Source organism: Phoca vitulina, unplaced genomic scaffold (assembly GCF_004348235.1).
Source record: "Phoca vitulina isolate PV1807 unplaced genomic scaffold, GSC_HSeal_1.0 scaffold25, whole genome shotgun sequence".
Taxonomy (NCBI): Eukaryota; Metazoa; Chordata; class Mammalia; order Carnivora; family Phocidae; genus Phoca; species Phoca vitulina.
In genome coordinates, this window is record NW_022589728.1 from 9,249,191 (window position 1) to 9,264,988 (window position 15,798).

Genomic DNA, 15,798 nt, shown 5'->3' on the forward strand with positions numbered 1-15,798 from the left:
CTGATAAAATTCTATAAAAGTTCTTTTTTTTTCCCTAGAATATCTTCTAAGACCCTGTGTAGCAAGGATCTAGTCATATAAAATTTAGTTTTGATTTCATCTGAAGTCTTTCAGGTACAGAAGATGCTCAACGGGGCCCATCGTCCTAAGCTGCCTCAAGGTGGTTGTCAGCCTTCAATTTAGAGACTCTTGATCGTATCAAGCCATTTCTGCCTGGCCTTCCTTCTATGGCTCAGTATTCTTCTGTTCAGAGACCTATGTATTTTCTTTGCTACGGCAGCCATTCCTAGGCTGTGCTACAGTTTTGGAAAGCTGATTGGATCAATAACTGAATGTATGGATTAGTAGCTGACTGCTTGTTTTGTGGGATTATTTGGGCACAAAGGAGTTGCCAGGTGAAGTATTCCAACTCTCAAAAGTTTCTGCGTTTTTTGTGTTTTATCTTGCAAGGAATGATTTCACATTAAAGCTACCATCAGGAGACAGACTTGTTTCTTCCTTGGAGTAATGGTCCCATTCAAAACACAACTAGGTGATTTCTAGGGTTTTGAGAAAGTGTAATTCCAAAGCTTTTCCAAGAGGCTTGTAATTTGAGGCATTACATTTACAGCTTAAGATACACATGATGGAAAACTAGAACTTCTTAATTACATAATTCAATATATACAGAAAAAGGATTATTTAATATAATCTGTCAAAAAATTACCTAGAAATCAATTCAGAAAAAGACAACCAAACAGATAAATGGACATATATATATATATATATATATATATATATTATAAATGGGAATATAAATTGGTATGGTATTTTTGGAAACTATGTGTCAATAACCATAAAATATTAAATATGCATCTCCTTTGACCCAGCAATTCCACTTTTAAGAGGTCATTCTATGGAATAGTTGGAATGTATAGTACTGGCAAGAAAGGAAGTCTCATAAGCAGTCTGCATAAGAATGATATGAGGAATTCTTAATCTCAGGAAACAAACTGAGGGTTGCTGGAGTGGGGGATGGGGTGGGAGGGATGGGGTGACTGGGTGAGAGACACTGGGGAGGGTATGTGCTCTGGTAAGCGCTGTGAATTTTGCAAGACTGTTGAATCTCAGATCTGTACCTCTGAAACAAATAATGCAATATATGTTAAGAAAAAAAAAAGAAGATAGCAGGAGGGAAAGAATGAAGGGGGGGAAATCGGAGGGGGAGACGAACCATGAGAGACGATGGACTCTGAGAAACAAACTGAGGGTTCTAGAGGGGAGGGGGGTGGGAGGATGGGTTAGCCTGGTGATGGGTATTCAAGAGGGCACGTTCTGCATGGAGCACTGGGTGTTATGCACAAACAATGAATCATGGAACACTACATCTAAAACGAATGATGTAACGTATGGTGATTAACATAACAAAAAACTTAAAAAAAAAACTTAAAAAAAAAAAAGAATGAGCCTTGACCCTGCACTTCCTTATCAAGAGATAAAGAACCCATACAGTCTTTTGGAAGCTTATCACCTTGTGTGGGAATATCTCTCCTGTTTCATGCTCTGTGAGTGCTCTTTCATCTTTGCTTAAAGTGTGGTGTGCGTGATATGACACCTGGCCAACCTCACTGCAATATCTGTCCTCTGCAAGGAGGGGACGGGGTTCCTTCCAATGCCACATGAGAGGGGTGCAGGTAGATGAATTGCCCTTTGTTGGCCATGGGTAGAGACCTGCTGGTCACTGGGGGACTGATGCCTAGTATTGAAGCTGATCTTGCCCTGTGTCTTCTCTATGTGAGTGAAACATGGGTCCATCCAATGCTTGAGTGTACTATGTTTTCCTTGGTGACTCTGATACCAAGATACAATGGGCAGAAGTGTTTAGAGTCTTCCCCTGGAATTGTGTGGTACTTTGCTTGACAACTACTACTGCTATTGCTACACACACACACACACACACACACACACACCCCTTTTTATACAGGATAGCGCATGTAATGTAGTACATATATATTTATGAGGATGTTTACTGCAGCACTGTTGGTAATATGAAAAAATTGCCAGTGGAGTTGTTTTTAAAAAGCAAAGCACACATGTTACACCATAACCATGAATCAGTTGAAGAGTATCAGGCAGACTTACATGTTGATGTAGAAATATTGCCAAGATATAGTAGGTGGGGAAAAAACGTGGCAGAATAATATGTACAGAATCATTTTATTCATGTTGACAATGAAAATAAAACTGTGTATGTCTCTGCAGGCGTGTGTGTGTGTGTGTGTGTGTGTGTGTGTGTATTCATTAATGAAAAAATATATATGTTTAGGATAAACCCCGAACTTTTAATAGTTACTTCTGTGGAAGGTAGGGGAGATGGAAGAGGAAGCTCACTGTAACACTGTATAGTTCTGTCTTTGTTTGGATTTTCTTTGGAAGAACAAGTAGAGCACTTAAAACTAGCTGAAATTACCTTTTCTGTTTGTTGGTTAGTGTTTCACTCTGTCCAGTAGGAGGTAAGTTTGAGAAAGCAGAGAATAGGCTGGACTTTTGTTTTCTGCCGTCCTTGGACCTAAAATAGTGCAGTATATGCTCCATAAATATTTACTCAGTGAATAACTTTAGCAATAAAAAGGGAAGAGTTGGCTCACAGTGTAAGCTCTGCCCACTCCCAATTCACCTAAAGCCCCTGCCCTACTGTCCAATTCTTTAACCAGTATGTTTCCTTTCTGGCAATTCAGGGAGATGTGCTCTTGTGATAATGTGGACTTCCCTGTAGGTATGTTATACTTGATTAAAAAAAAGACCTAAGAGGAAAAGCACAAGCATGTGACATGGATGGGTACGCTTATGTTATTGCCAGGTCCCTCTGCTGCGTGATTGTTGTACTCCCTTCTCTGCAGAGACAGGCATTCCTGGTCACTAATATAATTGTATGCTATGTTTTTTTGCTTTCCACTCTCTAAGCAATGAGTAAACTTTACAAGTGCAGGTTTTTGGTACAGAGAGTGATTAACAAAATCTCTTCATTGTATTTTTATCATAAAACATGAAAGTTTATATAACTGCCCCCCCACCCCCGATAAACCAGGATGCTTTGAAGGGTGCCAAATGATGACAGATATGGATGACAGATATAACTGACGTAATTGGTACATTCTTCTCTCAGGAGAATGGGGAGTGAGGAAAGTTGTTCTATTTGGCAGAGAAACACATCAGTTTATCTTGCCACTCACCTGCTCTCAAACATGAATTGTTTTCTTTCACATCTAGACTAAAACCCAGAACCCTGAAGGCCTCATAAATCTTGTTCCTCCAGTTATGCACGTGTTCCCCTTTGCCGGCATTGCACTCACTGTTCTCTCAGTCTGAAATGCTTTTCCACCAATTTTCATGTAGCCGGCTCTATTATTTGTTGAACGAATGAAATGATTCACGTGGGGTGCTTAGGTATACTTCCAGAAAAAAGCCCCTAAATATTCCCAGTCGTCATAGTTTCAAAGCATTCAAAGCCGTATGCTCCTCCTTCATCTTCTAAAAAGAAACCTCTGTAGCTCAAGGCTCAGATTCTTCATGCCTTTGATTTTGGATAACTTTCTCGTTCCACAGGTTTTCCACGTTTGTAGTAGAAGATTGAGAAAATGAAGATGAGTATTAAGGGGCGCTGCATTCCTTCCTGCTCCATGAGACGCAAACTTCAGAAGAGAAAACACTCCTGTTGGGTTTTCTCAGGCTCTCACCAGACCAAAGCTCACAGATAGTTCTTCATCCCCGAGAGGCCTGGCTGACAGAGCACCTGGTCCCTGAGTGGCCCGGGGTGACAGAGCACCTTATTCCTGAGAGGCCCAGGATGAGGCGGGGGGGCGGGGGTAGGGAAGAGCCCAATATCTCTGTGTAAGAACTGGGAGTTATCACAACCAGCTAATGAGGAAAGAGCTTCAGATCACACAACTAGCTGGGATTTCCACCCAGGCAGCCTGGTCGGAGTTTTACACACAGAGTTCGCGGAGCTATCAACTCTCAGAAGAAACCCAGACCAGGACCAGGCTTGAGGCGGACTGGGTGCTGCCCGAGTGCGGGGCTGGAGGTGAAGGGGGCCCCAGGTGCTCGGGAAGGTGAAGATGGGGCAGCAGCGCCCTCTGCAGGGAGTGTGCACCTCCACGCTAAGGGCTCGCTGAGCTTTCTCCGGGCCCTCAACTCCGCAGCCGCTTGGAGCTCCTGGCACGACCAGCCCGGCTAACCCTAAGTCTTCGTCCTAGGCTAGTTCTAACCCTAGTCCCTCCCGTGTTTCCGGACCCCCGAACACCTGTGCTGAGTGCACACTGAAGTCCACAGTCACAGTTATCTGAGTTCTCAGTTAACCGTCCACAGTTCTCTGAGTTTAAAAAGGGCATCCCCGATGATTCAGGCAAAGGCTCCTGGGAATCCAATTAGGACATTTCTTTCTTTTTTTTTTTTTTTTAAAATTTTTTTTTTTTTTTGACAGCGAGAGAGAGAGAGAGAGAGAGAGAGAGAGAGAGAGAGAACACAAGCAGGGAGAGAAGCAGGCAGGGGGAGAGGGAGAAGCAGACTCCCCGCTGATCTCAGGACCCTGAGATCATGACCTGAGCCGAAGGCAGATGCTTAACCGGCTGAGCCACCCAGGCGTCCCTGATTAGAACATTCTTGAAAATCAAAGCCTTTAAAGGTTAAAGGCGCAAAACTCTAATGATGGATTTCAGGCTGTAGGCCGACAACGAGAGAGATATTTGGGGACCCAGGAAGACCCGTAGAGCACCCCTCGGGTCACATTTCCTGGACAACTGTGATACTTACTGTGAGGCTCGACTGCATTTGACCTTCCACGCGGAGCAGGTAGCCTCATGGGCAGCCAGAGAGAAGGCACCCTCGAGGCTGACCATCTTTTCCTCTTTCTTTCTTCTTTTCCTGTTTCCCTGTCTCTCTTCTCTGTTCTCTCCCTTCCTAAACATTTGTGGCGCATCCTCTACATTCTTCATTTTCCATCAGGTGTGAAGAGGGGGAGGAAATACAAGAGTGAGTGACACTGTCCTGCCCCAGGAACTGAAGGACCCTTAGCAGAGGTGACAGGTGGCAAAAGAAGTGACAGGTCTGTTAACCACTCTGAGGTTTTTAGTCTGGTCTACACAGCTACCCCAAATTAGAAAAAAAGGGGCTCCTCCATAAAGAATTGTGCTTGATTTGAAAAATATTGTATTCATTTGATTGTGAAAATTGTGATTTTCTCAAACCCTATTGTATGAGATATGTGTGTGTGTGCGTGTGTGTATAATACATGTTGTATTATTATAATAACTATGTTACTATCTTATCATGGAGGGACAAGGGCATTTTACTCTTGCCATCTCTAGGACACAGGCTGGATTCCTGTTTCCAAGGTTTGGGTATCCTTTGCCCTAGGGGAGAGAATTAAGTGACTTTTTTTCTCATAAGACTAGCCCCATGTCTCTCCAATCTGACCTGCAGATGGGTTTTGTTTGGTCCACACTGTTTTAAATGGAATCAATGACCCAAATTAAAAACTTGGGCTATTACCACGAAGACCTGGGTTTCGGATTTCCTTGGCGAAGTCTGGCAATATCATGCTGGCATTTCTCAGGGAAACAATTGGCTAAGACTGACTGGAGATCTAATACCTCCAAAGTGCTACAGCCTTACCATCCCTATTGCTCACGTCAAAAATAAAGGACAAGGCAACAACATCATTGTAGCATGAAAACGACACAGCTGCAATAGACCAATACTGAGCACTGAATGCTCAGCATCCCTATTGCTGTTTATCACCTTTTTCCTGATCTGCTTCCAACAGTTACATTACTTCCATTTCTAGTTCAAAAGGAGAGGGCTCTCAGCTGGAAGAAAAAGTTAGTTTGCCAGGGACCAGTAAGATAGGTGGTGGTATGGCTCTGAATGGCGTTGACCATTACCTCTTGCACTGATCAGGAGGAGAAGAGTTTTCTAATAGTGCATGGCCATGTTTGATGTCCCAGGGACCCCAGCAGGGCTGGACTCAGAGGGACAGACTGCCCAGGACAGTGGAGCTGCCTCATCAGAGTGGAGCACACAGGCTTGCACACTTGTGGACTGCAGGACAGAATTTTGGGGGAAGCACACCAAAAGAGAGAATGGGGAAGGGTCCTGGATAAATGACCTAGTAGATGGGAGTTTAGCTGCAGGTGGTTTCAATTAGAAAAAAGGAGGACATGTTACTTTTTTTGTTATTGTTCCTGAATATTTTCCCAAATGGTTTAATTAATATGAAGTGGCCATAAACTTCTTTGTGTGATAATTTGCCTTCTAAAACATCCATAATACCATTTCCAGTGATCTGGTCACCAAATTCCTCATTCATTCCTTTATTCACTCATATGTCCATTTGTCAGATACTGGAGAACTCACACTGGTTGTGGTGTAAGGATATACACTAGTGAACAATATACAGTCCCAAGTTCTTCCAATTCTTGGTAGTGGCCTGAGTGAGAGATTGGGAGCGGGAGTGTAAGGACATTGCTCGGGAACAAGATGAAATTTCGGCTCTTCATTCTATTTCTATCCTTCAAATGCTGGGCAACCTTGACTCAGCAATTTAGCCTCTCTGGGCTTCATCTGCATTTGTGAAATGGGGCTAAATTATCTTTCATTTCTTATTAACTTCTAAAATACTTTGCTGAAGAAAACAGACATACACCTCTGGATGTAAGTGCAGATTTCCTTATATAGGAGGGCATAGCTAGTTTCTCTATTAGGCTTTGGTTTTTCTTGCTGTGTCTGATTTCCAGAATTGAGAGTGGAAATGCACTGTACTTTGCTCAACGTGTTAACTCATCTAGGATTTTATACACAAGGAATTACATGAGAAATGGTTTTGCAGCCTCGGCTGTTGGAAGAGAAGGAGGCCAGTGATGATCCTGCCCAAAGCAGATGGCTTCAGTGTTTTTAACCTTAGGATTTACCGTGGGAACCGGAAGGCGAGTGAGGGCCTCAGAGAAGAAGAAACTTACACGAATGTCATGCAGCTGGGGTAATGGGTTTATTGTATCTATTTACAAGTAAGCATTTATTGATGTTTTGTCAAAAATAAAGGACAAGGGAACAACATCATTGTAGCATGAAAACGACACAGCTGCAATAGACCAATACTGAGCATAAACATGGTCAAGAGAACATAGAACCTGAAGTGAGCACTGTCAGGTTGTATAGTTAGTTATCCAGACAATAAAGGCAGCTCTACAATGCAAGCAATGCGCGATAATAGGGGGCAGAGGAAGGCTTGCTGGGGCCTGGGGGTCACTGGCTGCCAAGGGGGTTAAAATCTCATAAATCCTCCATATCTTTTCTCCATCTCAGGAACTTCTTTGGAGTAGCTTTCGCCTTCTTCGTCGGAGGGCAGAGAGTCGGCAAAGCGCTTGAGGAAGCCCCCGTACCTTTTCTGGTAGTCCATCCACCACTCGGGGCGACCGACTCTTCTCATGAAGCCCCCATACCTCTTCTGCAGCTCTTTGGCTTCTTCTTCCAGCTGGGGGCTTCTCTTTAAAGCTCTCATGAAGCCCCCGTATCTCTTGCTCACCTCTTCATCCTCACCATCCTCTGGGTGGGGTGCACTTTCTCGGTTCTCCCCAGTTCCCAGCAGCTCTTTGAGCAGGTCTGAGGAGTTGGCCAGGACGTCCTCCTCCTCTGCGTCCTTCTTCATGAAGCCCCCATATCTCTTGGTGAGGATTTCCCCTCCATTGGCCTCTTCTTCCGGCTCCTGAGGATAAAGCTCATCCATTTTCTTCATGAAGCCTCCATACCTTTTCATGAAGCCCCCATACTTTTTGGCCAGCACGTGGCTCTCCTCGGGCTTGCTGCTCTCTCTGAGGGCAGTGGCACCATCTTGGGGAAGCTCCAGCTGAGACAGCTGCAGGAGCTCCTTGCAGGTTTCCCAGGTTTTGAGAGAGGGAAGCTTCCCTTCACATTCGAGTGTGCAAGCCTAGGAAAAGAATTCCATTTAGTGATACCAAGAGGCTTTTCTGATTTCATTAGGTAAACACGTTTTTGTGAACCACAGCATGTGTGCTTTGATATGGAAACTCTCATACAATAAAGTAATTGCCATTTTCTTACTACAACTTTTCAATATACCGAACAGGCAAATCAAAGGGAAATGGAATCTTTGTGGGTAATTAATTGAATCACATTAGAATTTTTCTTTAGAATTTTAACAGATTGTATCTGCCATGCCATTTCAATATTGTAAAAGACCTTTTCCACCCAATTTTAACCTAGATTGGCTGCCGGCACTATCTAATTTCACTGGATAATTTTCCACCGTTGATCGCATTTTGTTTGAGCTTTTTCTAACCAAGAGGGAGAAACTTCTCTTTACCTAATTAGGGACATCATCCCGATTCCTTTTATCTTCTTGTCTTACAAGTAAAATCAATATTAATAATATAAGGTTTGGTTACTTTCTTGTGTTACTATTCTATCTGGAATGGCATCTAATATTCCTGCAAATATTACTTTCATTCTTTAAAGAAAAACAATTTCAAAACAAATTGGAAAAGAAAGACATTCTAAAACTCAATTTAAGTCCTATGAAGTATTTGGATTATGACATATTGATTTGCTGAATGTAGAGATGCTTTGCTCCCCCTGCTTGATTGAAAACAGATTTAAACAAATTAAAACAGATTTAATCACCTTGAACCAAATGTTTGTAATGATGAGCTCTGATATGAAATTATCATATACAAATGTTCACACATTATTCATGTTTCTTAACATTTAGTTACTGGTGTACAAAAAAGTTTTTATTTTCCCCCAATGGAAATCATATTACCTGACAAAATGGGAATGAGAAATGATCTGTATATAATTCCTTCTTTTTATTATATAATAATTAAATCCTAATCATTGTAAGATTTAGGCTATATGTTCTAATAATTTTGTTAAGATTCTCTTCTATTTGACAGATCACTTGGGTATGAAAAAAGAGAACTAATATTGCATGAGCATTTATAAAGTCTATATAATATTTCTGGGCACTTCAGGCTTTCGATAGCTGCTTGAAGTATACTTATAGAACGCAGGTTACAGACCCTTGATTTAGAAACTGGGTCCTTTCTTTGTATTTAAAAATATATTGGTATAGGGGCTCCTGGTGGCTCATTCGTTAAGCGGCTGCCTTCGGCTCAGGTCATGATCCCAGGGTCCTGGGATCAAGCCCCACATCAGGCTCCCTGCTCAGCGGGAAGCCTGCTTCTCCCTCTCCCACTCCCCCTGCTTGTGTTACCAATCTCGCTGTGTCTCTCCCTGTCAGGTGAATAAATAAAATCTTTAAAAAAATATATATTGGCATATTAATTTATATAAAATACACACATATTATTTTCACATTTCTTGCATTGTGAGCATTTCACCAGCTCTTAATAATTTAAGCTTTGTGTCCAAGAAAATTAAATATATGCATATATAAAAATCTAAAGATGATCCAGTTAAAGTGATCCCGTGTTATTCTTGATACCTAAGAAATAAAAACATCATTAAAAACGTAAGATGTTCAGGTGTCCATAACATTTCCATTTTAAAATGAAATGTAAATGATCTCATTGCCAAAAATTACCATTGAATATTTTGTATACTATTACCAAAAGGCTTTTTAATGTTGGGATTCCTTCAAAAAGAAATAATGACAAATAAGCAGAATAAAACACTCATACTAAAGAAGTCACATTAACTTATAAGCCTCTTTATAGGTCTATGCATTTTTTTGGTAGTATTTATCACACTCTGTGTTCTATGGTCAAGATCATATCAGACAGTAAATTCAATTTGGACATCAATCATGGCGTGGCTGCTTAGCTTTGCATCCACCAGAGAACCAAGCACGAGTGTCTTTCAGGTGGTAGAGCCTCAATATTTGTTATGTTGATTCTACATAGTTTTAGTTAGGCAGCCTCATTTCTCCTGTCTTCTGCATCTGAGCTGAAATTCTAGAACTGCTATAATACCAACAACATAGTCGTTAACAAAGCCTTTTGTCACAGAGAAAATAACAACCCTACATGTAAACCCCAATAAAAAAAACCAATCGGTTAAACAAATCAGAAAGACAAAAGACAGATGAAGGGGAGTGTTACCCCTATTTAAGATGCCACATTTCATCATGGTTTAAATACAAAGCCCTACTCTGTGTCTTCTCTTTAAGGCCATGTTGGTACCTGCACAAATGGAATGAAGTAGATCAGGTAACTCAAGCGAAACAAGCAAACATTTAACCTGAAATGTATGCCTTGGGTTTTGTGGAAATCTTTTCCTTAATTTTCATCCCTGTTTTACGCATCTACATCACAAAATTTCTTCAAAGGCTCAAATGAGGAACTTAACTCCTTGGATTAATACATTATTCTCTACTGAGCCTTTTAAGTCATCACACAATTTCCACAAATTGAGAAGACAGTGCAAAGGAATCACCGGAGGAGCGAGTTAAACTGAAGCTTCCTGGGGTCCCAAATTCAGAGATTCCGATTCAGTAGAGCACCAGGGGCGATTTAAGAGCACAGGGACTCTGACCAGAATGAGTATTCTTTTTGTTTTCAGCTTCTCCCCTCCACCCCCAGCTCCAGTCATGTAGTTTATCTTTGCATTGTTGTCACCTCTTTGACCCTGGCCACCTCTCCTGTGCCTATTTCATAGCCAAATTAAACTGTTGTCTTAGTAACTATTACAAAAGTACACCCAAGATAAGACAGAAGTTGAATTCCAGAGTCACTTGCCTGTAAGACGTGCTGATCTCTTTCTCTCTGGTCTACTGTGCACCCCCCCTTCCTCTCCCTTCCTCCCGGTCCCAACCCTTTCCTCTCTCCTATCCACAGGTGAGGGGAAGGGCTTGAGGGATCTGAGGATGAAAGGACTGGAGAAATGAAATCCAAAGAAAGACAACGAAATGTCACTAATAAAAAATGACATTATTTGCAGGAAGGATGGGAGGATGGATTGTGTGCAAGGGGCCCTTAGTGGGATATGTTAGGAACTGAGGTGACTGAGCATCTTCCTTGGGACAGGTGGGGCGACAACCTAGTGCTCTCCAAGACGCAAAAGAGAGCACATCTCGGGGCTTCTGCATCCCCAGGGTTAAAACGAACTTGGTTTGTGTGGCAACACTGCCGCCCTCCCCCGTCCCAAATGGTCGCGGGTCCCGAAGCTGAGAGCTAGAGCGGGACTTTTGTCAGCGTTCGGGGAACAGTCGGACACCTGCGTCACCAGAGATCGGCGCCGCGCGGCGGGACCGATGGCGTCCAGGCGATGCGCCCTGCGGCCTCAGGCCAGGCTGTGTGCGCACTGACTCCGCCACCAGCCCACCCACCGCGGCTACACTCACCAGGGGGTTGATGTCGGTCGGGCGCGCCAGGCGGTAGCTGCACGTCGCGCAGTCCTGGCTGCATTCCGCCCTCACGGTCGCCAGGAGCCCCGGGCCGAACGCCAGCAGCCAAGTGCAGAGTCTCAGGAACCGCGCCATGGGCTGCAGGGAGAAAGGGACGCGAACTCCGAGCGTGCAGGGCGCAAAGCGGGTCCCTCCGAGGGAACCCTCGCCGGGACAGTCCCAGCTGCGGATTGTCGAGCAAGAGGTCGCAAGGATGCGCCTTCCTGGGCCCCCGCCCGCCCGGTCGACGCCGCTCCTGGAAGCCCAGGGGCAGATCGCCTCGCGGTTCCCAGGTTAACACTGCCACCCCGAACCCGGCGATGCCCAGGCGCTCGGCTGTCTTTCCGGACTTCCACTGCCTCAGGAGGATTCTGGAGAGAATACCCGAATGCGAACACCAAATGCGAGAGAACGGGAGCCTTGGGGGTGGGGGGCTTTCACCCGGCTCACAAACAGGGACCAGAAGAAAGTTGGGGCACCCCATGCAATGAATGAAACGCCGGGGGAAAAAAAAAAACCGCAGGCAGACGGGCCCAAACGCACGCAGCAAAAGCGCAATTTGGACAAGTTCACTCACGTTGACGGCGATCGGATGGCGCAGGTTGGTCGGAGACATCGGGTCCCAAGCACTGCTCTGGAAGGGAGAGAAGAAGGCAGGTGTGAGCCCGGCGGGCGTCGGGGCGAAGCGTCCGGGTGCGCGGGTAGACGCGGGCCTCACCGTCGCGGTCCTCTGCGTCTGCGGGGCTCAGAGCGCCTGCCTCGCCTGGCCTCGCTGTCCCGGGGCTGGTGGCGGCTGGAGCCACTTTATAATTAACCCCCAAGCCAAGGAGGCGAGCGCGCCCCAATCGCCGGCGGGCTGCAGCTGACGCAGGCCCTACGCCAGCCCCGCGCCGACGTCCTCGTGGGAGGGGTCCGTCCGGGCCCCTGCAAGCGTCCCGGGGGTGGGGGGCGCGGGGTGGCTCAGCTCGCGGCTGGGTGACACACCGAGGCAGTTAGGACATGTGGGGAGAGAGTGGGATGACATCAAATACTCCCCGAGTGAGGTCAGTGAAATTGCACTCCGTGGGGGTGCGGGCTCCAGGGACAAAGCCAAGGTGGAGGCGTTAAGAGGGGCAGGTGGACGGTCTTAGATTTTTGGAATGTGCTGGAGACCCTTTGGGCTAGTGAACCTGCCCTTTCTCCGCCTCCTCCTGGGGCGGTGGGTGGTCGCGGTGGGTGCCAAGCAAGGCCGTTCCGAATGTCATTTATCCACCCGTCTGTCCCCCTCATTGGACTCCCAGTTCCCTGCTGCAGCGTCTAACAGCGCCGGGCGCATGTAGGCGCTCAGTTAACGGTCAAGGGAGAGAATGAAACTTACGGGGAATCTTAAAATCTCGGGACTGAGCTTTCCCCTTGCACGTTAGTGAGACCCCTTGCCAAACGTGGACGGGAACAGCGTTCCTCTGGGGACAGCAAGCCGTTCAGCCGCCGCGGGAGGGGACTCGTCTTTACCCAGCTTTCAAGGCAGGCTTCCAAGTCGGGGACACACTGCCTCAAGCGCGCTGCCTAGGGTGTCCTGGGAATGTTTGTTGAGTGAGAGGCGCTGCAGGGCGGGTGTGATGTCAGCATGCCAGGACTGTAGGGGCGAGGGAGAGACGAGGGACGCGGTACACCCGGCCGTCTGGGGCTTGGGGGCGCACATCCGTTCGGCAGGGAGGGGGCCGAGAGCCAACGGTGGGGCCTGGGGCTGTCTATTGAGACCCACTCCGCCACTTCCTAGCTCTGCGGAAGTTTGCCAAGGGGCAAGTTATTTACCTTGTGTAAGGCCTCAGTTTTCTCATTTGGCAAATAGGAGCAAGAGGTAATGCGCCATTCCTAAGATTCCGGAGAGACGCAAATGAAATAATGGACGAAAGCCTTTAGCTTGTGTCTGACATATACAAAGTCCTGGCAAAGGTGTATCTAATCATCTGTCATCCGTCATTCATCAACCTTTCGGTTTGTTTATCACCTACCCATCATACATCTTGTTTATTTATCCATCCATGTGTCTCTTTATCCGTTCTGGCCCTAGAGGGAAACCACAAACGGTCCCAGAGCCCATACACAGAGAGGGTCTCAGGTCTTTCCCAGCCGCTCGCGCCCTCCGCAAGGATGGGCCACAACCTCAGCCCTCGCAGGTACCAGCAGCCTCAGGGCTCCCCGAGGCTCGGGGCGCGCTGCATCTCCCATTTTGGTCGCTAGAGGGCAGCGCTCTCCTGCGTAGGTTTGGGAGAGCAGCGAAGGGGTCTCAGTGCCCGCTCCGAACCCGCACCCCGAATGACCGCAGAGCTACAGGGGTGCACGGTCTGCCTTCCGGGCAGGGGCAACTCTGCAACTGGGGACCTGGAAAGGGGAGCTCTGGGGTGCCTAGCCCTAAGGACCCGGCATTGACATCTTGCCAGAAAAACATAACGTGCCTCTTGGACACTTTAGGCTCTTGCAGGAGGGGGCTGATGGTATCATCTGCAGCTGCTTACCCTCCCTGCAACGGAGAGGAGAGCTTACATCTGTGGATGCGATTTCCTCCAATGGCCTGCGCTTTGTAAAGGCAGCGGACTACACTGCAGTACTCCGTGCAAAAGGAGTGCAAGAACAAATCCTACCCAAAAGGAAAGCAGTCTTGCTATATCTGGGCACCGGCATGCCGGGCATCACCCGAGAACTTTAAATACACAATCAGGGACGAGAGGCTGAGACATATGTGTGTGTGGAATGACCACACCACGTGTGGTTTCCTTAGGATATGCAGTGCTAGAACGAAAGGATCCTTAGAATCTCGGAAAGGTATAGAAGCTTAAGGTTGAAAGGGGTTTTAGGGATAATTTATTCCAACCCTCATTTTATAGGTGGGGAAAACTGAGGTCCAGAGCGTCCAAGTGACATCCAAGTGACCGGCCCAGACAGTGGCAAAACCAGGTTCTGCCATACCTTTCTGGGGAGGCCTCCTCCCTGGCATCTACCTCAGGTTTGGTTTGTCTGCTGGAACAATTAATGTCTGCTCTGAGTTCCTTTCTCTTCATGAATCTGCGTCTTTCTCTGCAGCATTTTAAATGTCAGGAAAGAGAGAAAGGGAAGGGGAATGAGAGGGCTGCCCCCAGGAGAAGGTCAAGGGCACTTAGTGTTCCAGTACCCGGCCAGTGTTTGGGACACAGTGAGTGCTGAATAAATGTGTGTTGCCTGAATGTTGGAAGGGATGAGGGAAATGGTGAGGGGTCGATATTGTTTGCATGACCCAGGGATGATCTCTTCCATTCCCCTTCTCCGTCTTCCATGGAGGCTAAGGGGCATGAATTTTTGTATTCATTTCTTTATATTTGAGTGGTGGCAGTGGGTTGCAAGGAATTCATCTTTTCATGATCCTGTAAATATTTATTCCAAACTCAGATATTGCATTACCTTCTGGGAAAAGGCTGCTCTAGAAATCAGACTCAAAAAAGGGAAGAGAACCTTCTCTTAAGTCATTTAATTCTGATTTCCATGTCAGGATCAAGATCCCTCCTTCTTCTTCTGATCCTAAGGTCCCAAACTTTAGACAAAAGGGATTTACTCCAGAGACCAGAAAAAGGTGATCCGTAAAACCTTGGTGGTGAGTGGTGCTCTGGGAGCTGTAGGAGGGATTTTAAAAGTCCTTGCAATGTCCTCTTTCATCATTTTCAGGATGGAAGATGCCTAATTTGAATGACGTCCTTAAGGTGCCTGTTTCTCCCCCTGTGTCCCCTTCCCCCCCACCCAGATACAGATACTTTATTGTGTAATTGCTATCTCTCTGCCCCTCAATCCCTAATATATCAGTAGTGGGAACACAGCAGTTCTGCACTCCGCACCCTGGGGACTGTGTAATGTTTCAGCATAAAAGTGCCACGTTCTAACGTTTCAGATGTTTGGAGTCATGCCAGAGGCAGGGTAAACTTGCCCGTTTTCCGTTACAATCTAAAGTACATGCTTTGCAAGCTAGGATTCTGTGAGCTAGGCACATTATGGTGAAGGATCCTGTTAAGAAATTCTTCTTCAGATGGGCTCAGAACACAGGTCACAGAGAGAGGGTAAGTGGGATTGGTTGGAAGGAGATGCTTTGAGGGTGTGATAAATCCCCACTTCAGGGAAAATGAGTGCTGGTACATTCTCATTCTCAAAAATCCAGGAAACAAAATAAACCCCTTAGAAGAAAAAGTAAGCTGATACAAAGTTGGTCCTCAGTGAGTTTAAATAATAGATAATGTGTCAATGTGCTGCAGAGAGAGAAGAGGGAGGAGCGAACAACAATAAAAACATCAGGGAAGGGAAACTAAACTCAGCACATCAAACATAATGTATACATATGTGTAAACTTGGAATTACAATAGAGTTCCTAAGGTAGGCCTTCAGGTCTCAGACAGGAA

General features: G+C 45.9%; 1 protein-coding gene across 1 annotated transcript; it reads right to left on the reverse strand.

The window, feature by feature from the left end:
* Window positions 1–7,007: 7,007 nt before the first annotated feature.
* Window positions 7,008–12,244, reverse strand: PENK (proenkephalin). The gene is made up of 4 exons (XM_032421754.1): window positions 12,117–12,244; window positions 11,976–12,032; window positions 11,357–11,497; window positions 7,008–7,963 (listed from the first exon to the last, which is right to left on the reverse strand). The coding sequence occupies exons 2-4, from the start codon at window positions 12,012–12,014 to the stop codon at window positions 7,301–7,303; spliced, it is 843 nt and encodes a 280-aa protein (XP_032277645.1). The 5' UTR covers window positions 12,015–12,032; window positions 12,117–12,244; the 3' UTR covers window positions 7,008–7,300.
* Window positions 12,245–15,798: the final 3,554 nt, after the last annotated feature.

Bases quoted from the DNA above. Each gene is read 5' to 3' on its own strand.
- PENK (XM_032421754.1), bottom strand. From the start codon at position 12,014: ATGTCTCCGACCAACCTGCGCCATCCGATCGCCGTCAAC. The intron at 11,498-11,975 runs GTGAGTGAACTT...TTCTCCCTGCAG, and splicing joins GCCATCCGATCGCCGTCAAC to CCCATGGCGCGGTTCCTGAG. The intron at 7,964-11,356 runs GTGAGTGTAGCC...TTCTTTTCCTAG, and splicing joins CGACCGACATCAACCCCCTG to GCTTGCACACTCGAATGTGA.